The sequence below is a fragment of the Oncorhynchus tshawytscha genome, unplaced genomic scaffold, assembly GCF_018296145.1.
Source record: "Oncorhynchus tshawytscha isolate Ot180627B unplaced genomic scaffold, Otsh_v2.0 Un_contig_1390_pilon_pilon, whole genome shotgun sequence".
Lineage (NCBI taxonomy): Eukaryota > Metazoa > Chordata > Actinopteri > Salmoniformes > Salmonidae > Oncorhynchus > Oncorhynchus tshawytscha.
In genome coordinates this window covers 110,001-135,249 of record NW_024609756.1, presented here as the reverse complement: position 1 = coordinate 135,249, position 25,249 = coordinate 110,001, and the positions used below count along the sequence as shown (strand labels likewise).

Genomic DNA, 25,249 nt, shown 5'->3' with positions numbered 1-25,249 from the left:
GTCTCATCGCTGCAACTCCCGAACGGACTCAGGAGAGACGAAGGTCGAGAGCCGTGCGTCCTCCGAAACACAACCCAACCAAGCCACACTGCTTCTTAACACAGCGCCATCCAACCTGGAAGCCAGCCGCACCAATGTGTCGGAGGAAGCACCGTGCACCTAGCGACCTGGTTAGCATGCACTGCGCCCAGCCCGCCACAGGAGTCGCTAGTGCGTGATGAGACAAGGATATCCCTACCGGCCAAACCCTCCCTAACCCGGACGACGCTGGGGCAACTGTGCGAGAGAGAGAGGGAGGGGGGAAGAGAGAGGGGGAGTAAGAGAGAGGGGAGGGGGGGGTAAGAGAGAGGGAGAGGGGGAGTAAGAGAGAGAGGGGGAGTAAGAGAGAGGGAGAGGGGGAGTAAGAGAGAGGGAGGGGGAGTAAGAGAGAGGGAGGGGGAGTAAGAAAGAGAGAGAGGGGGGTAAGAGAGAGGGATGGGGGTAAGAGAGAGGGAGAGGGGGTAAGAGAGAGGGAGAGGGGGGTAAGAGAGAGGGAGGGTAAGAGAAAGGGAGGGGGTAAGAGAGAGGGAGGGTAAGATAGAGGGAGAGGGGGGGGGTAAGAGAGTGGGACAGGGGGAGTAAGAGAGAGGGAGAGGGGGGGGTAAGAGAGTGGGACAGAGGGGAGTAAGAGAGTGGGACAGGGGGGAGTAAGAGAGAGGGAGAGGGGAGGTAAAAGAGAGAGGCAGAGAGAGGCACCAAGTTTCTGAAAGAGAGAGGTACCAAAAACCTAACCCTTTGACATTAGCAGGCCCCTGTGGGCATCCTGAAAAGAGCCTGAGCAGAAGTTAATAAGGAAGGATCCTTGAGGAGGCCCTCAACTGCCCGCTCACAATCCTGCCTTTGTCACCAGTTACACAGAGCAGGAGGAGGAGGCGTGGAGGAGGAAGGGGAGGCTTGGAGGAGGAGAGGGAGGCGTGGAGGAGGAGGGGGAGGCATGGAGGAGGAGAGGGAGGGGTGGAGCAGGAGGGGGAGGCGTGGAGGAGGAAGGGGAGGCTTGGACGAGGAGAGGGAGGCATGGAGGAGGAGGCGTGGAGCAGGAGAGATGGCGTGGAGGAGGAGGGATGAGGCGTGGAGAAGGATGCGTGGAGCAGGAGAGGGAGGCGTGGAGCAGGAGAGATGGCGTGGAGGAGGAGGGATGAGGCGTGGAGGAGGAGGCGTGGAGCAGGAGAGGGAGGCGTGGAGGAGGAGGCGTGGAGGAGGAGGGGGAGGCGTGGAGGAAGAGGGGGAGGCGTGGAGGAAGAGGGGGAGGCGTGGAGGGGGAGGCATGGAGGAAGAGGGAGGAGGCGTGGAGGAGGAGGGGGAGGCGTGGAGCAGGAGAAGGAGGCGTGGAGGAGGAGAGGGAGGCGTGAAGGAGGAGGAGGGGGAGGCGTGGAGGAGGAGAGGGAGGCGTGGAGCAGGAGGGGGAGGCGTGGAGCAGGATGGGGGAGGCGTGGAGGAGGAGAGGAAGGCGTGGAGCAGGAGGGGAGGCGTGGAGCAGGAGGGGGAGGCGTGGAGCAGGAGGGGGAGGCGTGGAGCAGGAGGGGAGGTGTGGAGCAGGATGGGGGAGGCGTGGAGCAGGAGGGGGAGGCGTGGAGCAGGAGGGGGAGGCGTGGAGCAGGAGGGGGAGGCGTGGAGCAGGAGGGGGAGGCGTGGAGCAGGCGGGGGAGGCGTGGAGCAGGCGGGGGAGGCGTGGAGCAGGAGGGGGAGGCGTGGAGCAGCATGGGGAGGCGTGGAGCAGGAGGGGGAGGCGTGGGGAAAAGAGCATCTCTGTCAAGTGTGTGAGCGGGAAGGAGGGAGCAGTTTGGAAATGGCTTTTCAGTGTCACAAGGTAAAGGAGGTGTCATTGAAACAGAGCGAGAGAGAGATGGAGGAAGGAAGAGAAAAGAGGACAAAGCAGTGTGGAGTGGAGGGGAAGGAGAGGTATAGAATGTTCTCTCGCTACATGACATGAGAAGTAGAGTCAGCAAAGTGGCCAAGCTTGAAAAGGATGAAGGTTCCACTCTGTGGCTTCTCTTCTTCTGTCCATTTAGGGCTTTCTGACACAGTTCACTGTACTGAGAACAGTCCCAATGACAGCCCTGTCACAGACTCACTCTGCCTACAACACACACACACTGACGGACACACACACCATGACTTCTAGTCCCTTTACCCCTACCTACAGTACACTGCTGTTACTGTCTATTATCTACCCTTTACCCCTACCTACAGTATACTGCTGTTACTGTCTATTATCTATCCTTTACCCCTACCTACAGTATACTGCTGTTACTGTCTATTATCTATCCTTTACCCCTACCTACATTATACTGCTGTTACTGTCTATTATCTATCCTTTATCCCTACCTACAGTATACTGCTGTTACTGTCTATTATCTATCCTTTATCCCTACCTACAGTATACTGCTGTTACTGTCTATTATCTATCCTGTACCCCTACCTACATTATACTGCTGTTACTGTCTATTATCTATCCTGTACCCCTACCTACAGTATACTGCTGTTACTGTCTATTATCTATCCTTTACCCCTACCTACAGTATACTGTTGTTACTGTCTATTATCTATCCTTTACCCCTACCTACAGTATACTGCTGTTACTGTCTATTATCTATCCTTTACCCCTACCTACAGTATACTGTTGTTACTGTCTATTATCTATCCTTTACCCCTACCTACAGTATACTGCTGTTACTGTCTATTATCTATCCTTTATCCCTACCTACAGTATACTGCTGTTACTGTCTATTATCTATCCTTTACCCCTACCTACAGTATACTGCTGTTACTGTCTATTATCTATCCTTTATCCCTACCTACATTATACTGCTGTTACTGTCTATTATCTATCCTGTACCCCTACCTACATTATACTGCTGTTACTGTCTATTATCTATCCTTTACCCCTACCTACAGTATACTGCTGTTACTGTCTATTATCTATCCTTTACCCCTACCTACAGTATACTGCTGTTACTGTCTATTATCTATCCTTTACCCCTACCTACAGTATACTGCTGTTACTGTCTATTATCTATCCTTTACCCCTACCTATATGTTCATAGCTACCTCAATTACCTTGTACCCCTGCTCATGGACTCAGTACTGGTACTTCCTGTATACAGGAAGTATATATACTTCCTGTATATAGCCATGTTATTACCTGGTACTTCCTGTATATAGTCATGTTATTATCTGGTACTTCCTGTATACAGCCATGGTATTACCTGGTACTTCCTGTTTATAGCCATGTTATTACCTGGTACTTCCTGTATATAGCCATGTTATTACCTGGTACTTCCTGTATATAGCCATGTTATTACCTGGTTACTTCCTGTATATAGTCATGTAATTATTACTTGTTATTCATTGTACACTGTGTATTTATTCCTTGTGTCTCTAGTTCTAGTTTGTATCTTTAACTCTGCATTGTTGTAAAATAACCCGTCAGGAAGTAGTTCACTGTTAGTCTACACCGGTTGTTTACCAACAGGAACAATAACATTAGATTTCACTGTTAGTCTACACCTGTTGTTTACCAACAGGAACAATAACAGAGTTCACTGTTAGTCTACACCTGTTGTTTACCAACAGGAACAATAACAGAGTTCACTGTTCGTCTACACCTGTTGTTTACCAACAGGAACAATAACATTAGATTTCACTGTTCGTCTACACCTGTTGTTTACCAACAGGAACAATAACATTAGATTTCACTGTTAGTCTACACCTGTTGTTTACCAACAGGAACAATAACATTAGATTTCACTGTTAGTCTACACCTGTTGTTTACCAACAGGAACAATAACATTAGATTTCACTGTTAGTCTACACCTGAGGTTTACCAAGCATGTGACCAAGAACATTAGATTTGAAGTGTCTCAAAACTAACACCCACATAAAAAACAGGAGCACACAATCTCCAAGTCTCTCTCTCTCAACTCACACACACACACACACACACACACACACACACACACACACACACACACACACACACACACACACACACACACACACACACACACACACACACACGCACAATCTCACAAGTCTCTCTCTCTCTCACACACACACACACACACACACAAACTCCAAGTCAAACACACACACACTCCAAGTCAAACACACACACACTCCAAGTCAAACACACACAAACTCCAAGTCAAACACACACACAAACTCCAAGTCAAACACACACAAACTCCAAGTCACACACACACTCCAAGTCACACACACACTTACGTCAGTGACTTGTGGTGTTTTAACTGGGGCTGAGTTAGTTGAATTGGCTGTGTGCTTGCTACCGGCCTTCATGGCAGCATCCCGCCGGGCCTGCTCCAGGAGAAGCCTGGCTCTTTCCTTCAGCTCTTCCTGCCGAGACTGCACCTTCTGTGGGGGAGAGACGAGAGACACGGGGGGTGGGGTGGAGGTCAGGGAGAGTAACTAAGACAGCTACATGGTTCTGTTGTAATACTTTATCAATTCTGTCCTCATCCTCCATCTATCAGGGTTAGATTTACACACAGCCTTACTGAGACACATCCCTGACATGACTCTCTCTCTACCCCGCTCTTTCTATCTCTCTCACACACACTCACCTTTTCCACTGGGGAGCTGGGGATGGGCGTTGGCTCCTGAGAGAGAGAAGAGAGAGAGAGAGAGGAGAGAGAGGAGAGAGAGAGAGAGGAGAGAGAGAGAGAGAGAGAGAGAGAGAGAGAGAGGAGAGGAGAGGAGAGAGGAGAGAGAGGAGAGAGAGAGAGAGAGAGAGAGAGAGAGAGAGAGAGAGAGAGGAGAGAGAGAGAGAGAGAGAGAGAGAGAGAGAGAGAGAGAGAGAGAGAGAGAGAGAGAGAGAAAGAGAGGAGAGAGAGGAGAGAGAGAGAGAGAGGATAGAGAGAGAGAGGAGAGAGAGAGGATAGAGAGAGGAGAGAGGAGAGAGAGAATGAGGAAAAAGCGAGCAGTGTAATAAATATAATGTAATCCACTAGATGATGGTCCATTTCAGCGAAGGGCCCTCCTCTCTACTGCAGTGTAAGTCTCCTTCCCTAATGGCACCCTGTTCCCTACATAGACCCCAATGGGCCCTGGTCAAAAGAAGGACCCTACATAGTGAATAGGGTCCCATTTGGGACTCACCCTACAGTATATGTGAGTGATATTGGTACAGGTGAAGGCTGTGGGATGACTATCTGTCCTTAGTGTTGGAGTTACAGCAGCAGGGGCTGTGTCCCAAACGCCACGCGTTTCCTTACATAGTGCACTAGGGCCCATCCGACCGCTGGTTAAAAGTAGTGCACTACTTAGGGAATAGAGGTGTGATGTGGGACTCAGCCTCCCTGTCACTATCACCACAGACCTTTCTCATTACAGGGAGCTACGCAACGGTGAAGTAGTGGAGAGAAGGTGACAACCCAGGACGGACAGCGCTCACACACACACACACACACACACACACACACACACATAAACACGCACACACATACATACATACATACGCACACACGTACATGAGCGAGCAAGCATAGCAACAAGCACACACACCAATATGCATGCACGACCACTTGCACACACACACCCATCTTTCCATTGCCTCCCTATCCACACGGCCATCTGCAGTAATCCACGGTGCAGAATAGACAGGGACAGGCATAAACCGCGGCTTGGCGCGCTGAACCCAACTAAGTCCATGTTTAAATGGTTTAAAACCCAATGACAAGAAGCTGAAAAGCAAAGGCCTCTGTGATGGATGACTACTACAAGGCAGGTTAATGTGAAGGCCTCTGTAGTAATGGCTGACTACTACAAGGCAGGTTCATGTGAAGGCCTCTAATAATGGCTGACTACTACAAGGCAGGTTAATGTGAAGGCCTCTGTAGTAATGGCTGACTACTACAAGGCAGGTTCATGTGAAGGCCTCTGTAGTAATGGCTGACTACTACAAGGCAGGTTCATGTGAAGGCCTCTGTAGTAATGGCTGACTACTACAAGGCAGGTTCATGTGAAGGCCTCTAATAATGGCTGACTACTACAAGGCAGGTTCATGTGAAGGCCTCTGTAGTAATGGCTGACTACTACAAGGCAGGTTCATGTGAAGGCCTCTAATAATGGCTGACTACTACAAGGCAGGTTCATGTGAAGGCCTCTGTAGTAATGGCTGACTACTACAAGGCAGGTTCATGTGAAGGCCTCTGTAATAATGGATGACTACTACAAGGCAGGTTCATGTTTATTGGTATAAATCTTATCCTGGAGGCAGAACTGACAGATTCCCCAGCTGCAAAGTCGATATTCATGAAAACAAAAAAAAAAAATGTGCTTTTTTTAAAGGCCTTAGTAGGTCTTAAGGTTCATGTTAAAGTTAAGATTAGGATTAGGGTTAGCAGTGTGGTTAAGGTTAGGATTAGGGTTAGCAGTGTGGTTAAGGTTAGGGTTAGGCATTAGGGTTAGCAGTGTGGTTAGGGTTAGGCATTAGGCATTAGGTTAGCAGTGTGGTTAAGGTTAAGATTAGGGTTAGCAGTGTGGTTAGGGTTAGGCATTAGGCATTAGAGTTAGCAGTGTGGTTAAGGTTAGGGTTAGGCATTAGGGTTAGCAGTGTGGTTAAGGTTAGTGTTAAGCATTAGGGTTAGCAGTGTGGTTAGGGTTAGCAGTGTGGTTAGGGTTAGGCATTAGCAGTGTGGTTAAGGTTAGTGTTAAGCATTAGGGTTAGCAGTGTGGATAAGTTTAGGCATTAGGGTTAGCAGTGTGTTTAACCTCACTAGGGTAGGTTGCACTATCTTCACCAGAAGCTAGGATATGCATATCATTAGTAGATTGGGATAGAAACCACTCAAGTTTCTAAAACTTAAAAATAATGTCTGCGAGTATAACAGAACTGAAATGGCAGGCGAAAACACGAGGAAAATCCATCCAAGAAGTGCCGTTATTTTGAAATGGCTGTTTTTCCAATGAAAGCCGATTCACCATTTAAAGGGATAGGACCCAGATTCTGTTCCCTAGGCTTCCACTAGTTGTGAACAATCTTTAGACATTGTTTCAGGCTTTTATTCTGAACAATTAGGGAGAATTACAACTTTGAGTGAGTGGATAGTAGGATGTTCCCAGAGCTGTTTGCTGCACACGACCGAGAGTGCGCATTTCTTGTTTTTCTTTTATATTGACGACGCTATTTTCCGGTTGAAATATTATCGATTATTTAGGCTAAAAACAACCTGAGAATTGATTATAAACATCATTTGACATGTTTCTACAAACTTTACCGGTACTATTTGTAATTTTCTTCTGCCTGTTGTGACCGCATTTGAGCCATTGGATTACTGAACAAAACGAGGCAACAAAATGGAGGTTTTTGGATATAAAGAGGGACTTTATCGAACAAAACAAACATGTATTGTGTAACTGGGAGTCTTGTGAGTGCAACCATACGAAGATCATCAAAGGTATGTGATTCATTTTATTGCTATTTCTGACTTTCGTGACTAATCTACTTGGCTGGTATGTAATGTTTTGTGTGCCGAGCGCTGTCCTCAGATTATCGCATGGTTTGCTTTCGCCGTAAAGCCTTTTTGAAATCTGACACGGCGGCTGGATTAACAACAAGTTAAGCTTTATGTTGATGTTTTACGATTGTGATTTGATGAAAGTTAAACATTTATAGTAATTTAATTTGAATTTGGCGCTCTGCAATTCCACCGTATGTTGGCCAGGTGGGACTGTAGCGTCCCACACCCCTAGAGAGGTTAAGGTTAGGATTAGGCATTAGGGTTAGCAATGTGGTTAAGGTTAGGGTTAGGCATTAGGGTTAGCAGTGTGGTTAAGATTAGGATTAGGCATTAGGGTTAGCAATGTGGTTAAGGTGAGGATTAGGCATTAGGGTTAGCAATGTGGTTAAGGTTAGGATTAGGCATTAGGGTTAGCAATGTGGTTAAGGTTAGGGTTAGGCATTAGGGTTAGCAGTGTGGTTAAGATTAGGATTAGGCATTAGGGTTAGCAATGTGGTTAAGATTAGGATTAGGCATTAGGGTTAGCAATGTGGTTAAGGTTAGGATTAGGCATTAGGGTTAGCAATGTGGTTAAGAGGATTAGGATTAGGGTTAGCATTAGGGTTAGACATGGGTTAGTTGGTTAAGATTAGTTAGGCATTAGGGTTAGCAATGTGGTTAAGGTTAGGCATTAGGGTTAGCAGTGTGGTTAAGATTAGGATTAGGCATTAGGGTTAGACATGTAGTTAAGGTTAGGCATTAGGGTTAGACATGTAGTTAAGGTTAGGCATTAGGGTTAGCAGTGTGGTTAAGATTAGGTTGACTATGATTTGATGACTATGAGGCTGTGCCAGTTAGTGGCCACTCTGCAGAGCTGAACAAGGTTCAAAACCTGCTACAATCTGGTCACGCTCGGAATAACGTAAATCTGGAGTTTCCCAAGTCGGACCACAAAGCCATAACAGTGATGCTAATCATTTAATATACAGCTGTGACGTAGACGTAGCATTTTGACTGCAGTGACCTCCACCGCGACCTTTCAAGGTGTTAAACGGTGTTATGATCGAGGGGTTAAGGCAGGCAGACAGGCGTGTGTGTGTGTGTGTGTGACTGCGAGAACGGAGGCGTGTCCTGTGAAGCGTATCCACGCAGCCAGAGCACAACCTGCCATCACACAGCGGGATGAGAAATATAATGAAAAATATAATGAAATGTCAAAAGAGCTTGTGGGATGTTTGGGTAATGTTAGCGGCCTCTCCACCTGACGGCTGCTCGGGCCCACGGTGACAACATCTGGATGGAAGCAGCAGTTTTCTCCGTAGCAGAAATCCATCAGAAGCACCATATGCTGTTTGACTGGATCGGTGTTTCTCAACTCTGCCTCTTCAGCACGAAGCTACGATGTTACTACATTCATCAGGTTGTAGCTTCGGACAAGACCACCTGATTACACTGATCACTGACGAGAAGATGAGTCATTTAATCAGGTGCGGCAGGGATGAAATAAATAATAATAAACGCGTGGAGGTGAAGAAAGAACCGTCGTCAGTGTGTTGACCTGTTAAGAGTCAGTGTCTACAGCTGGTGTCCTTAAAGGTCTCCTTAAGACCAAATGGTGTTTGAACCTGAGATATAATTCATCAGTCTATCAATCAATCAATCAATCACATCAAATCAGTAGGAATGTCTAGACATTTACCTGTTTAGTGGGCGTGTCAGCGTGGTTGTCAGGGGTGGGGTTGCTGCAGTCGGAGGCGGTCTCAGACTCAGAGTGACGGAGGCTGGCCCTCTTCTTCTTGATGAGGTCAGCATCACGGTTGTAGGAGAAGCCCAGCTTGTGGGAGGAGGGAGGCGAGGCCCCTGGGGTGCCCGAGGTTCCTTGCCGTGTAGGGGACCCTGAATCTAGGGCCCCTTTGTCCGGGGCTCCATCCCTCTCCCATCCTGCTCCCTCATCTCTTCCTGCTCCCTCATCTCCCTCTCCATCCCTCTCTCCGTCCCCCTCTCCGTCCCTCTCTCCATCCCTCTCTCCGTCCCCCTCTCCGTCCCTCTCTCCGTCCCTCTCTCCGTCCCTCTCTCCGTCCCTCTCTCCATCCCTCTCTCTATACCTCTCTCCATCCCTCTCTCCGTCCTCAGAGGGAGCTGGCTCAGGTCCAGGGTGACTGCCTTCGGGGTAGTTGTAGTTGACGGCGATCGTCTCCCAGAGGTGTGGTAGCAAGGGAGCGAGGCGCGGCTCTGGGGTGGGAGGACTCTGTGGCGGTGGGGGGGGTAGAGCCGCGCGGGGCAAGGGGAGGGGGTGCGAGCTGGGAGAGGAGGGGGACACCCCAAAGTCAGGGAGGGAGAAAGATACAGTCTCACTCTTCCTCACCACCTCCATCTCCTCCTCCTCTTTCCCCACGGCTCCATTGGTGGCGCTAGCTCCGATGCTAACGTCCCCACTGGATCCAGTGGTCTGGGCATTAGCGTCACTGACGTTTAGCTCAGCATAGAACTTGTCCTGGCCGATGGAGGCGTTGGTGTCTGTCTCGAAGTCTCCCACCTTAATGACAAGAATAATAATAACATTTTATTTTAGTTGTATAACTCTTTCTCTCAAACTCCCCCCAACTAATATGAGTTTCGCTGGGACACAGCGAGTCAAACATCCTCCCCCAGGCTGGGAACTAGTTGTTGAAAGTCACTGAATCAAAATAAATAAAGACCTCCTGATGACCTCACACGGGGACATTTACTCAGGAGACCCTGATGACCTCACATGACCTCTCACACGGGACATTTACTCAGGAGACCCTGATGACCTCACACGGGGCCTTTTACTCAGGAGAACCTGATGACCTCACACGGGGACATTTACTCAGGAGACCCTGATGACCTCACACGGGGACATTTACTCAGGAGACCCTGATGACCTCACACGGGGACATTTACTCAGGAGACCCTGATGACCTCACACGGGGACATTTGCTTAGAGACCCTGATGACCTCACACAGGGACATTTGCTCAGAGACCCTGATGACCTCACACGGGGACATTTGCTTAGAGACCCTGATGACCACACACAGGGACATTTGCTCAGAGACCCTGATGACCTCACACGAGGACATTTGCTCAGAGACCCTGATGACCTCACACGGGGCCTTTTACTCAGGAGACCCTGATGACCTCAAACAGGGACATTTACTCAGGAGACCCTGATGACCTCACACAGGGACATTTACTCAGAGACCCTGATGACCTCACATGGGGACATTTACTCAGGAGACCCTGATGACCTCACACGGGGCCTTTTACTCAGGAGAACCTGATGACCTCACACGGGGACATTTACTCAGGAGACCCTGATGACCTCACACGGGGACATTTACTCAGGAGACCCTGATGACCTCACACGGGGACATTTACTCAGGAGACCCTGATGACCTCACACGGGGACATTTGCTTAGAGACCCTGATGACCTCACACAGGGACATTTGCTCAGAGACCCTGATGACCTCACACGGGGACATTTGCTTAGAGACCCTGATGACCACACACAGGGACATTTGCTCAGAGACCCTGATGACCTCACACGAGGACATTTGCTCAGAGACCCTGATGACCTCACACGGGGCCTTTTACTCAGGAGACCCTGATGACATCAAACAGGGACATTTTCTCAGGAGACCCTGATGACCTCACACAGGGACATTTACTCAGAGACCCTGATGACCTCACACGGGGCCTTTTACTCAGGAGAACCTGATGACCTCACACGGGGACATTTACTCAGGAGACCCTGATGACCTCACAAGGGTACATTTACTCAGGAGACCCTGATGACCTCACACGGGGACATTTACTCAGGAGACCCTGATGACCTCACACGGGGACATTTGCTTAGAGACCCTGATGACCTCACACAGGGACATTTGCTCAGAGACCCTGATGACCTCACACGGGGACATTTGCTTAGAGACCCTGATGACCACACACAGGGACATTTGCTCAGAGACCCTGATGACCTCACACGAGGACATTTGCTCAGAGACCCTGATGACCTCACACGGGGCCTTTTACTCAGGAGACCCTGATGACATCAAACAGGGACATTTTCTCAGGAGACCCTGATGACATCACACGGGGGCATTTACTCAGGAGACCCTGATGACCTCACACGGGGACATTTACTCAGGGGACCCTGATGACATCACACAGGGACATTTACTCAGGAGACCCTGATGACATCACACAGGGACATTTACTCAGGACCCTGATGACCCTTTACTCAGGGACCCTCACACGGGACATTTACTCAGGGACCCTGATGACCTCACACGGGGACATTTTCTCAGGAGACCCTGATGACCTCACATGGGGACATTTTCTCAGAGACCCTGATGACATCACACAGGGACATTTACTCAGGAGCCCTGATGACCTCACACGGGGACATTTGCTCAGGAGACCCTGATGACCTCACACGGAGGACATTTTCTCAGAGACCCTGATGACATCACACACATTTGCTCAGGGGGACATTTGCTCAGGGACCCTGATGACCTCACACGGGGACATTTGCTCAGAGACCCTGATGAACTCACATGGGAACATTTTCTCAGAGACACTGATGACCTCACACGGGGACATTTGCTCAGGGGACCCTGATGACCTCACACGGGGACATTTGCTCAGAGACCCTGATGAACTCACATGGGAACATTTTCTCAGACACTGATGACCTCACACGGGGACATTTGCTCAGGGACCCTGATGACCTCACACGGGGACATTTGCTTAGAGACCCTGATGACCTCACACAGGGACATTTGCTCAGAGACCCTGATGACCTCACACGGGGACATTTGCTTAGAGACCCTGATGACCACACACAGGGACATTTGCTCAGAGACCCTGATGACCTCACACGAGGACATTTGCTCAGAGACCCTGATGACCTCACACGGGGACATTTGCTCAGAGACACTGATGACCTCACACAGGGAACATTTTCTCAGGAGACCCTGATGACCTCACACGGGGACATTTTCTCAGAGACCCTGATGACCTCACACGGGGACATTTGCTCAGAGACACTGATGACCTCACACGGGGAACATTTTCTCAGGAGACCCTGATGACACACACGAGGACATTTGCTCAGAGACCCTGATGACCTCACACGGGGTCATTTTCTCATTTCTTCTCAGTTTCAGGTGAAGTGGCCCCATAGAGTTTAGAAACAGTGAAGTGGCCCATAGAGTTTAGAAACAGTGGTGATGGAGATGAATACGAGGTTTAACAGGTGAAGTGGCCCCATAGAGTTTAGAAACAGTGGTGATGGAGATGAATACGAGGTTTAACAGGTGAAGTGTTGAGCGGAGGAGTGGGGGGAGTGAGACAGTGAGGGGTTGAGGAGATGAAGGTAGAGGGGGGGGATGAGAGTATAGAAACAGTGGTATTGTGCTGGAGGTGAATACGAAGTTTAACAGGTGAAGTGGCCCCATAGTAAGTATTACTACAGAACAGCAACAGACCCACCTTGTATGCATTACTACAGAACATCAACAGACCCACCTTGTATGTACAGAACATCAACAGACCCACCTTGTATGTACAGAACATCAACAGACCCACCTTGTATGTACTGCGGCTGCTGTTGGCTTCTATCTGCACCACGTTGAGTTCCTCTCCACTGAAGTGGGCTCTGATCTGGTAGAGGTACGTCATGACGGTCAGCTTGTCAGGGATGGCCAGCAGAACCATGTCAGATGGCTCCAACAGACGACTGATGCCCAGGTTGGCAAAAACATCATACGCCTGCGCAGACACACAGGGTGAAACACATCTCATTACGACACCAAACCAGCCATTACCAAACTAAACCACTTACACAGGAACACACGTAGTAATTACTACACCAAACCTAATGACTTAGAGAGGAGGAGTGGGGGGTGAGACAGTGAGGGGGATGAGGGTAGAGGGGGATGGGGGTGAGACAGTGAGGGGGTTGAGGAGATGAGGGTAGAGGGGGGGATGAGAGCGGAGGAGTGGGGGGAGTGAGACAGTGAGGGGGTTGAGGAGATGAGGGTAGAGGGGGATGAGAGAGGAGGAGTGGGGGGGTGAGACAGTGAGGGGTTGAGGAGATGAGGGTAGAGGGGGATGACAGAGGAGGAGTGGGGGATGAGAGAGGAGGAGTGGGGGTGAGACAGTGAGGGGATTGAAGAGATGAGGATGAGAGAGGAAGAGTGGAAGGGTGAGACAGTGAGGGGGTTGAGGAGATGAGGGTAGAGGGGATGACAGAGGAGGAGTGGGGGGAGACAGTGAGGGGTTGAGGAGATGAGGGTAGAGGGGGATGAGAGCAGAGGAGTGGGGGTTGAAGAGATGAGGGTAGAGGGTAGAGAAGGATGAGAGCGGAGGAGTGGGGGGTGAGACAGTGAGGGGGTTGAGGAGATGAGGGTAGAGAGGGATGAGAGAGGAGGAGTGGGGGGGTGAGACAGTGAGGGGGTTGAGGAGATGAGGGTAGAGGGGGAGTGGGGGTGAGACAGTGAGGGGTTGAGGAGATGAGGGTAGAGGGTAGAGAGGGATGAGAGAGGAGGAGTGGGGGGGGTGAGACAGTGAGGGAGTTGAGGAGATGAGGGTAGAGGGGGAGTGGGGGTGAGACAGTGAGGGGGTTGAGGAGATGAGGGTAGAGGGTAGAGAGGGATGAGAGAGGAGGAGTGGGGGATGAGACAGTGAGGGAGTTGAGGAGATGAGGGTAGAGAGGGATGAGAGAGGAGGAGTGGGGGTGAGACAGTGAGGGAGTTGAGGAGATGAGGGTTGAGGGTAGAGAGGGATGAGAGAGGAGGAGTGGGGGTGAGACAGTGAGGGAGTTGAGGAGATGAGGGTAGAGGGGAGTGGGGGTGAGACAGTGAGGGAGTTGAGGAGATGAGGGTAGAGGGTAGAGAGGGATGAGAGAGGAGGAGTGGGGGTGAGACAGTGAGGGAGTTGAGGAGATGAGGGTTGAGACAGAAAACAAGGGACCTTTTCACACTGCATCGTTCTTAGCCCCAGGCTATCTTAGGCCTAGACTGGCCCCAGGCTATCTTAGGCCTAGACTGGCCCCAGGCTAGACTTGCCCTGGGCTAAGGATTCCCACTTGTATTCCAAAGCCCGGGGCAAACGGACAAACACAACATGCGACCAACATTCTATCTCTGACATGCATGACACCATGTCCCCTGTATTAACAGCATGTCCCCTGTATTAACAGCATGTCCCCTGTGTTAACACCATGTCCCCTGTGTTAACACCATGTCCCCTGTATAAACACCATGTCCCCTGTATTAACACCATGTCCCCTGTGTTAACAGCATGTCCCCTGTGTTAACAGCATGTCCCCTGTGTTAACAGCATGTCCCCTGTGTGAACACCATGTCCCCTGTGTTAACACCATGTCCCCTGTGTTAACAGCATGTCCCCTGTATAAACACCATGTCCCCTGTGTTAACAGCATGTCCCCTGTATAAACACCATGTCCCCTGTATAAACACCATGTCCCCTGTATAAACACCATGTCCCCTGTGTTAACACCATGTCCCCTGTGTTAACACCATGTCCCCTGTATTAACACCATGTCCCCTGTATAAACACCATGTCCCCTGTATAAACACCATGTCCCCTGTATAAACACCATGTCCCCTGTATAAACACCATGTCCCCTGTGTAAACACCATGTCCCCTGTGTTAACACCATGTCCCCTGTGTTAACACCATGTCCCCCCCCCTGTATAAACACCATGTCCCCTGTATAAACACCATGTCCCCTGTATAAACCATGTCCCCTGTATTAACACCATGTCCCCCATGTCCCCTGTATAAACACCATGTCCCCTGTATTAACACCATGTCCCCTGTGTTAACAGCATGTCCCCTGTATAAACACCATGTCCCCTGTATAAACACCCTGTCCCCTGTGTTAACAGCATGTACCCTGTATAAACACCATGTCCCCTGTATTAACACCATGCCCCCTGTATTAACACCATGTCCCCTGTATTAACACCATGTCCCCTGTGTTAACACCATGTCCCCTGTGTTAACACCATGTCCCCTGTGTTAACACCATGTCCCCTGTGTTAACACCATGTCCCCTGTGTTAACACCATGTCCCCTGTGTTAACACCATGTCCCCTGTATGTGTCCCCTGTTAACACCATGTCCCCTGTGTTAACACCATGTCCCCTGTATTAACACCATGTCCCCTGTGTTAACACCATGTCTGTATAAACCTCACTGTCTGCCTTTTCCAACAAGGTTTCACTTGAGAAAATCGATCTGGCCGCTGAACAGAGAACGCTGTGAACAAACGAGACGTAAACTTTTCTGAACTATATTATTATCATGGATTTATGCAATTAAATGTAGATAGAACATCTATGAAAACGGAAAAAATGTATCGTTTGCTGCTGTTCCTGCTGTAGAGTTCGTATCTTTAGTTGGGGCTCAGTGAGAAGAGGTTAGCCCGCCTGCATAGCAAAAAGGGTTTGTTAGGCATAGCAACCAATGGTTCCTGTCCTCAGACAGAAGGGTTAAATAGTATGAATTGATGAGCAGGGCCAGCTAGCCCAGGCTAAGGTTGGTGCTAGCACACTTTACAATGTGCACGTGTGAACACTCCCTTAGCCTGGGCTAAAATATCCCTCAGCCCAAGAGAGGCCCGAGAGAGGCCCGAGAGAGGCCCGAGAGAGGCCCGAGAGAGGCCCAAGAGAGGCCCAAGAGAGGCCCAAGAGAGGCACAAGGGAGGCCCAAGAGAGCCCCAAGAGAGGCCCAAGAAAGACACAAGAGAGGCCCAAGGGAGGCCCAAGAGAGGCCCAAGAGAGGCCGAGAGAGGCCCGAGAGAGGCCCGAGAGAGGCCCGAGAGAGGCCCGAGAGAGGCCCAAGAGAGGCCCAAGGGAGGCCCAAGAGAGGCCAAGAGAGGCCCAAGAGAGGCCCAAGAGAGGCCCAAGAGAGGCCCAAGAGAGGCCCAAGAGAGGCCCAAGAGAGGCCCAAGAGAGGCCCAAGAGAGGCCCAAGAGAGGCCCAAGAGAGGCACAAGAGAGGCCCAAGAGAGGCCCAAGAGGGCCCAAGAGAGGCACAAGAGAGGCACAAGAGAGGCACAAGAGAGGCACAAGAGAGGCCAAGAGAGGCCCAAGAGAGGCCCAAGAGAGGCACAAGAGAGGCACAAGAGAGGCACAAGAGAGGCACAAGAGAGGCCCAAGAGAGGCACAAGAGAGGCACAAGAGAGGCCCAAGAGAGGCCCAAGAGAGGCCCAAGAGAGGCCCAAGAACATTTGATTTGATTTGAGAGAGGCACAAGAGAGGCACAAGAGAGGCCCAAGAGAGGCCCAGAGAGGCACAAGAGAGGCCCAAGAGAGGCCCAAGAGAGGCCCAAGAGAGGCACAAGAGAGGCCCAAGAGAGGCCCAAGAGGCCCAGGCCCAAGAGAGGCCCAAGAGAGGCCCAAGAGAGGCACAAGGGAGGCCCAAGAGAGGCACAAGAGAGGCACAAGAGAGGCACAAGAGAGGCTCGTAAGAGTGTGCACCGCTGTCATCAAGGCAAAGGGTGGCTACTTTGAAGAATCTCAAATATATTTAGATTTGTTTAACACTTTTAGGGTTCCTACATGATTCCATGTGTGTTATTTCATAGTGTTGATGTCTTCAATATTATGTAGAAAATAGTAAAAATAAAGAAAAACCCTTGAATGAGTAGGTGTGTCCAAACTTTTGACTGGTACTGCACATCACAATAACCTTAAATAAATGTGTGTGTGTGTGTGTGTGTGTGTGTGTGTGTGTGTGTGTGTAACACTGCAGCCATGGCAGTAGACAGGTCATGTCAGGGATGGTTGTCTCTGATAACAGAGGCAGATACCCTGAGACAGAGCGCTTAATCCTAGAGGGGTGTGTGTGTGTTTGTCTGTATCTGTGTGTGTGTGTGTGTGTGTGTGTTTGTCTGTATCTGTGTGTGTGTGTTTCTTATCACCCTACATCAACCTGACCATGCTCTCCATCAGCTAGCGTGTAATTGGTCTGATTTAAGACTGATGAGAAAATACAGACCCTGATTATCAACCCCAATCCCCCCTGTCACCTGATACACAGAGAGGGAGGGAGGGAGGGGAGAGAGGGAGGGAGGGAGGGAGAGAGGGAGGGAGGGAGGGAGGAGAGAGATGGAGACTGATGGAGGGAGACTGAGGGAGGGAGACAGAGGGAGGGAGGGAGAGATGGAGACTGAGGGAGGGGAGACAGAGGGAGGGAGGGGAGGGAGAGATGGAGACTGAGGGAGGGAGGGAGGGGAGGAGAGAGATGGAGACTGAGGGAGGGAGGGAGACAGAGGGATGGAGGGGAGAGATGGAGACTGAGGGAGGGAGGGAGATGGAGACTGAGGGAGGGAGGGAGACTGAGGGAGGGAGAGGAGAGAGAGATGGAGACTGAGGGAGGGAGAGAGGGATAGTGGAGAAGGAGAGAGAAACAGAGGGGGGCCAGAACCAATGACAAGTGAATAAACAGATGAAGAAAACACCATCATCCCCTTTCCTTGCTTCCACACACACACACACACACACACACACACACACACACACACACACACACACACACACACACACACACACACACACACACACACACACACACACACACACACACACACACACACACTATCACAGCTTGTATCTGGGCTGCTTGATAGCGTCTATGTATTCCAACCTGTTGACAACCACAGTTTCCTTGTCTCAATGCCTCCACATCCCCCAAGGTCTCCTGCTCTCTAACGCTCCCTCTCCCTCTCTAACGCTCCCTCTCCCTCTCTAACCCTCCCTCTCCCTCTCTAACGCTCCCTCTCCCTCTCTAATGCTCCCTCTACCTCTCTAACGCTCCCTCTCCCTCTCTAATGCTCCCTCTCTAACAGTCCCTCTCCCTCTCTAACAGTCCCTCTCCCTCTCTAACAGTCCCTCTCCCTCTCTAACAGTCCCTCTCCCTCTCTAATGCTCCCTCTCCCTCTCTAACGCTCCCTCTCCCTCTCTGACCCTCCCTCTCCCTCTCTAACGCTCCCTCTCCCTCTCTAACCCTCCCTCTCCCTCTCTAACCCCTCCCTCTCCCTCTCTAACGCTCCCTCTCCCTCTCTAACCCTCCCTCTCTCTCTAACGCTCCCTCTCCCTCTCTAACGCTCCCTCTCCCTCTCTAATGCTCCCTCTCCCTCTCTAATGCTCCCTCTACCTCTCTCCCTCTCCTCCCTCTCCCCCTCTCCCTAATGCTCCCTCTCCCTCTCTAACAGTCCCTCTCCCTCTCTAACAGTCCCTCTCCCTCTCTAATGCCCTCCCTCTCCCTCTCTAACGCTCCCTCTCCCTCTCTGACCCTCCCTCTCCCTCTCTAACCCTCCCTCTCTCTCTCTCTAACGCTCCCTGTCCCTCTCTAACGCTCCCTGTCCCTCTCTAACGCTCCCTCTCCCTCTCTAACGCTCCCTCTCTAACGGTCCCTCTCCCTCTCTAACGGTCACTGTCCCTCTCTAACGCTCCCTCTCCCTCTCTCTAACGGTCCCTCTCTAACGCTCCCTCTCCCTCTCTAACGGTCCCTTTCTAACGCTCCCTCTCTAACGCTCCCTCTCCTCTAACGCTCTCCCTCTCTAACGCTCCCTCTCCCTCTCTAACGCTCCCTCTCCCTCTCTAACGCTCCCTCTCCCTCTCTAACCCTCCCTCTCTCTCTCTAACCCTCCCTCTCTCCCTCTCTAACGCTCCCTCCCTCTCCCCTCTCTCCCGCTCCCTCTCCCTCTCTAACGCTCCCTCTCCCTCTCTAACCCTCCCTCTCTCTCCCTCTAACCCTCCCTCTCTCTCTCCTAACCCTCCCTCCCTCCCTCTCTCTAACGCTCCCTCTCCCTCTCTAATGCTCCCTCTCCCTCTCTAACCCTCCCTCTCTCTCTCTAACCCTCCCTCTCTAACGCTCCCTCTCCCTCTCTAACCCTCCCTCTCTCTCTCTAACCCTCCCTCTCTCACTCTAACGCTCCCTCTCTCTCGCTCTCTAACGCTCCCTCTCTAACGCTCCCTCTCCCCCCCTCTCTAACGCTCCCTCTCTAACGGTCCCTCTCTAACGCTCCCTCTCCCTCTCTAACGGTCCCTCTCCCTCTCTAACGCTCCCTCTCTCTCTCTAACGCTCCCTCTCCCTCTCTAACGCTCCCTCTCCCTCTCTAACGGTCCCTCTCTAACTCTCCCTCTCCCTCTCTAACTCTCCCTCTCCCTCTCTAACCCTCCCTCTCTCTCTCTAACCCTCCCTCTCCCTCTCTAACGCTCCCTCTCCCTCTCTAACCCTCCCTCTCCCTCTCTAACGCTCCCTCTCCCCCTCTAACGCTCCCTCTCTCCCTCTAACGCTCCTTCTCTCCCTCTAACCCTCCCTCTCCCTCTCTAACGCTCCCTCTCTCCCTCTAACGCTCCCTCTCTCTCCCTCTCTAACCCTCCCTCTCCCACGCTCCCTCTCTCCCTCTCTAACGCTCCCTCTCCTTCTCTAACGCTCCCTCTCTCCCTCTCTAACGCTCCCTCTCCCTCCCTCTCTCCCCCTCTAACGCTCCCTCTCCCTCCCTCTCCCCCTCTAACCCTCCCTCTCCCCCTCTAACGCTCCCTCTCTCCCTCTAACGCTCCTTCTCTCCCTCTAACCCTCCCTCTCCCCTCTCTCTAACGCTCCCTCTCTCCCTCTAACCCTCCTTCTCTCCGTCTAACCCTCCCTCTCCCTCTCTAACGCTCCCTCTCTCCCTCTAACGCTCCTTCTCTCCGTCTAACCCTCCCTCTCACTCTCTAACGGTCCCTCTCTAATGCTCCCTCTCTCCCTCTAACTCTCCCTCTCTAACGCTCCCTCTCCCTCTCTAACGCTCCCTCTCCTAACTCTCTAACCCTCCCTCTCTCTCTCTAACCCTCCCTCTCCCCCTCTCTCTCCCTCTCTAACGCTCCCTCTCCCTCTCTGACCCTCCCTCTCCCTCTCTAACGCTCCCTCTCCCCCTCTAACGCTCCCTCTCTCCCTCTAACGCTCCTTCTCTCCCTCTAACCCTCCCTCTCCCTCTCTAACGCTCCCTCTCTCCCTCTAACGCTCCCTCTCTCTCCCTCTCTAACCCTCCCTCTCCCCGCTCCCTCTCCCTCTCTAACGCTCCCTCTCCTTCTCTAACGCTCCCTCTCTCCCTCTAACGCTCCCTCTCTCCCTCTAACGCTCCCTCTCCCCCTCTAACGCTCCCTCTCCTCCCTCTCTCCCTCTAACGCTCCCTCTCCCCCTCTAACGCTCCCTCTCTCCCTCTAACGCTCCCTTCTCTCCCTCTAACCCTCCTCTCTCCCTCTAACGCTCCCTCTCCCCTCTAACGCTCCCTCTCCCCTCTCCCCTCTAACGCTCCCTCTCCCCTCTAACGCTCCCTCTCCCCCTCTAACGCTCCCTCTCTCCCTCTAACGCTCCTTCTCTCCCTCTAACCCTCCCTCTCCCTCTAACGCTCCCTCTCCCTCTCTCGCTCCTCTCTAACGCTCCCCTCTCTAACGCTCCCTCTCTCCCTCTAACCTCTCCCTCTCTCCCCTCTAACGCTCCCTCTCCCTCCCTCTAACGCTCCCTCTCTCCCTCTAACCCTCCCTCTCTCCCTCTAACGCTCCTTCTCTCCCTCTAACCTCCCTCTCTCCCTCTAACGCTCCCTCTCCCTCTCTAACGCTCCTTCTCTCCCTCTAACCCTCCCTCTCCCTCTAACGCTCCTTCTCTCCCTCTAACCCTCCCTCTCCTCCCTCTCCCCTCTAACGCTCCCTCTCCCCCTCTAACGCTCCCTCTCTCCCTCTAACGCTCTCTCTCCCTCTAACGCTCCTTCTCTCCCTCTAACCCTCCCTCTCCCTCTAACGCTCCCTCTCTCCCTCTAACGCTCCCTCTCCCCTCTAATGCTCCCTCTCTCCCTCTAACGCTCCCTCTCCCCCTCTAACGCTCCCTCTCTCCCTCTAACGCTCCTTCTCTCCCTCTAACCCTCCCTCTCCCTCTAACGCTCCCTCTCTCCCTCTAACGCTCCCTCTCCCTCTCTAACGCTCCCTCTCTCCCTCTAACCCTCCCTCTCGCTCTCTAACGGTCCCTCTCTAATGCTCCCTCTCTCCCTCTAACGCTCCCTCTCCCCTATCTAACGCTCCCTCTCCCTATCTAACGCTCCCTCTCCCTATCTAACGCTCCCTCTCCCCTCTAACGCTCCCTCTCCCTCTCTAACGCTCCCTCTCCCCCTCTAACGCTCCCTCTCCCTCCCCTCTCCCTAAACGCTCCCTCTCCCTATCTAACGCTCCCTCTCCCTCTCTAACGCTCCCTCTCCCTATCTAACGCTCCCTCTCCCTCTCTAATGCTCCCTCTCCCTCTCTAATGCTCCCTCTCCCTCTCTAACCCTCCCTCTCCCTCTCTAACGCTCCCTCTCCCTCTCTGACCCTCCCTCTCCCTCTCTAACGCTCCCTCTCCCCTCTAACGCTCCCTCTCTCCCTCTAACGCTCCTTCTCTCCCTCTAACCCTCCCTCTCCCTCTCTAACGCTCCCTCTCTCCCTCTAACGCTCCCTCTCTCTCCCTCTCTCTAACCCTCCCTCTCCCCCGCTCCCTCTCTAACGCTCCCTCTCCTTCTCTAACCCTCCCTCTCCCCCTCTAACGCTCCCTCTCTCCCTCTAACGCTCCCTCTCCCCCTCTCCTCTAACGCTCCCTCTCCCCCTCTAACGCTCCCTCTCCCCCTCTAACCCTCCCTCTCCCCCCCTCTAACGCTCCCTCTCTCCCTCTAACCCCTCCCTCTCCCCCCTCTAACGCTCCCTCTCTCCCCCTCTAACGCTCCCTCTCTCCCTCTAACCTCCTTCTCTCCCTCTAACCCTCCCTCTCTCCCTCTAACCCTCCCTCTCCCTCCCTCTAACCCTCCCTCTCCCCTCTCTCTCCCCCTCTACGCTCCCTCTCTCCCTCTAACGCTCCTTCTCTCCCTCTAACCCTCCCTCTCCCTCTCGCTCCATCTCATCCCTCTAACCCTCCCTCTCCCTCTCTAACCCTCCCTCTCCCTCTAACGCTCCCTCTCCCCCTCTAACGCTCCCTCTCTCCCTCTAACGCTCCTTCTCTCCCTCTAACCCTCCCCTCTCACGCTCCATCTCATCCCTCTAACCCTCCCTCTCTCCCTCTCTCCCTCTAACGCTCCCTCTCTCCCTCTAACTCCTCCCCTCTCTCCCTCTAACGCTCCCTCTCTCCCTCTAACGCTCCCTCTCTCCCTCTAACGCTCCCTCTCTCCCTCTAACGCTCCCTCTCCCCCTCTAACGCTCCCTCTCCCCTCTAACGCTCCCTCTCTCCCTCTAACGCTCCCTCTCCCCTCTAACGCTCCCTCTCTCCCTCTAACGCTCCCTCTCTCCCTCTAACGCTCCCTCTCTCCCTCTAACGCTCCCTCTCTCCCTCTAACGCTCCCTCTCTCCCTCTAACGCTCCCTCTCCCCCTCTAACCCTCCCTCTCTAACGCTCCCTCTCCCTCTCTGACCCTCCCTCTCCCTCTCTAACGCTCCCTCTCCAACGCTCCCTCTCCCTCTCTAACGCTCCCTCTCCCTCTCTAATGCTCCCTCTCTCCCCTCTAACCCTCCCTCTCCCTCTCTAACCCTCCCTCTCCCTCTCTAACGCTCCCTCTCTCCCTCTAACGCTCCTTCTCTCCCTCTAACCCTCCCTCTCCCTCTCTAACGCTCCCTCTCTCCCTCTAACGCTCCCTCTCTCTCCCTCTCTAACGCTCCCTCTCCCCCTCTAACCCTCCCTCTCTAACGCTCCCTCTCCCTCTCTGACCCTCCCTCTCCCTCTCTAACGCTCCCTCTCCAACGCTCCCTCTCCCCCTCTCTAACGCTCCCTCTCCCTCTCTAATGCTCCCTCTCTCCCTCTAACCCTCCCTCTCTCTCTCTAACCCTCCCTCTCCCTCTCTAACCCTCCCTCTCCCTCTCTAACGCTCCCTCCCTCTCTCCTCTCTAACCCCTTCTCTCCCTCTAACCCTCCCTCTCCCTCTCTAACGCTCCCTCTCTCCCTCTAACCCCTCTCTCTCCCTCTCTAACGCTCCCTCTCTCCCTCTAACGCTCCCTCTCCCTCTCTAACGCTCCCTCTCCTTGTCTAACGCTCCCTCTCTCCCTCTAACGCTCCCTCTCCCCCTCTAACCCTCCCTCTCTAACGCTCCCTCTCCCTCTCTGACCCTCCCTCTCCCTCTCTAACGCTCCCTCTCCCTCTCTAACGCTCCCTCTCCCTCTCTAACCCTCCTCCCTCTCTCTAACCCTCTCTCCCTCCCCCTCCCTCTCCCTCTAACCCTCCCTCTCCCTCTCTAACCCTCCCTCTCCCTAACCTCCCTCTAACGCTCCCTCTCTCCCTCTAACGCTCCTTCTCTCCCTCTAACCCTCCCTCTCCCTCTCCCACGCTCCCTCTCTCCCTCTCTAACGCTCCCTCTCCTTCTCTAACGCTCCCTCTCTCCCTCTAACGCTCCCTCTCTCCCTCTAACGCTCCCTCTCCCCTCTAACCCTCCCTCTCTCCCTCTAACGCTCCCTCTCCCCCCTCTAACGCTCCTTCTCTCCCTCTAACCCTCCCTCTCCCCTCTAACGCTCCCTCTCCCTCTCTAACGCTCCCTCTCTCCCTCTAACGCTCCCTCTCCCCTCTAACGCTCCCTCTCTCCCTCTAACGCTCCCTCTCTCCCTCTAACGCTCCCTCCCTCTCCCTCTAACGCTCCCTCTCTCCCTCTAACGCTCCCTCTCTCCCTCTAACGCTCCCTCTCTCCCTCTAACGCTCCCTCTCCCCTCTCTAACGCTCCCTCTCCTTGTCCTCCCTCTCTCCCTCTAACGCTCCCTCTCCCCTCTAACCCTCCCTCTCCCTCTCTAACGCTCCCTCTCCCTCTCTGACCCTCCCTCTCTAACGCTCCCTCTCCCCCTCTAACGCTCCCTCTCTCCCTCTAACGCTCCTTCTCTCCCTCTAACGCTCCTTCTCTCCCTCTAACGCTCCCTCTCTCCCTCTAACCCTCCCTCTCTCCCTCTAACGCTCCCTCTCTCTCCCTCTCTAACCCTCCCTCTCCCACGCTCCCTCTCTCCCTCTCTAACGCTCCCTCTCCTTCTCTAACGCTCCCTCTCTCCCTCTAACGCTCCCTCTCTCCCTCTAACGCTCCCTCTCTCCCTCTAACGCTCCCTCTCTCCCTCTCTAACGCTCCCTCTCCCTCTCTAATGCTCCCTCTCTCCCTCTAACCCTCCTCTCTAACCCTCCCTCTCCTCTCTAACCCTCCCTCTCCCTCTCTAACCCTCCCTCTCCCTCTCTAACGCTCCCTCTCTCCCTCTAACGCTCCCTCTCTCCCTCTAACCCTCCTCTCTCCCTCTCCCTCGCTCCCTCTCTCCCTCTCTAACGCTCCCTCTCCTTCCCTCTAACGCTCCCTCTCTCCCTCTAACGCTCCCTCTCCCCCTCTAACCCTCCCTCTCTCCCTCTAACGCTCCCTCTCCCCCTCTAACGCTCCCTCTCCCTCTAACCCTCCCTCTCCCTCTCTAACGCTCCCTCTCCCTCTCTAACGCTCCCTCTCTCCCTCTAACGCTCCCTCTCTCCCTCTAACGCTCCCTCTCTCCCTCTAACGCTCCCTCTCTCCCTCTAACGCTCCCTCTCTCCCTCTAACGCTCCCTCTCTCCCTCTAACGCTCCCTCTCTCCTCTAACGCTCCCTCTCTCCCTCTAACGCTCCCTCTCCCCTCTAACGCTCCCTCTCCCTCTAACGCTCCCTCTCCCCTCTAACGCTCCCTCTCCCCTCTAACCCTCCCTCTCCCTCTCTG

General features: G+C 52.9%; 1 protein-coding gene across 1 annotated transcript in view; it reads right to left on the bottom strand.

Annotated features, from left to right (window-relative positions):
• Positions 1 to 25,249, bottom strand: part of ehbp1 (EH domain binding protein 1) — a gene marked incomplete at its 5' end in the record, with an annotated part of 277,887 nt that overhangs the window by 155,521 nt on the left and 97,117 nt on the right. The window contains 5 exons of the mRNA XM_042317637.1: positions 4,264 to 4,410; positions 4,620 to 4,655; positions 9,196 to 9,437; positions 9,660 to 10,032; positions 13,109 to 13,291. Coding sequence (XP_042173571.1) covers positions 4,264 to 4,410; positions 4,620 to 4,655; positions 9,196 to 9,437; positions 9,660 to 10,032; positions 13,109 to 13,291 — 981 coding nt within the window. The remainder of the gene's footprint in view (positions 1 to 4,263; positions 4,411 to 4,619; positions 4,656 to 9,195; positions 9,438 to 9,659; positions 10,033 to 13,108; positions 13,292 to 25,249) is intronic.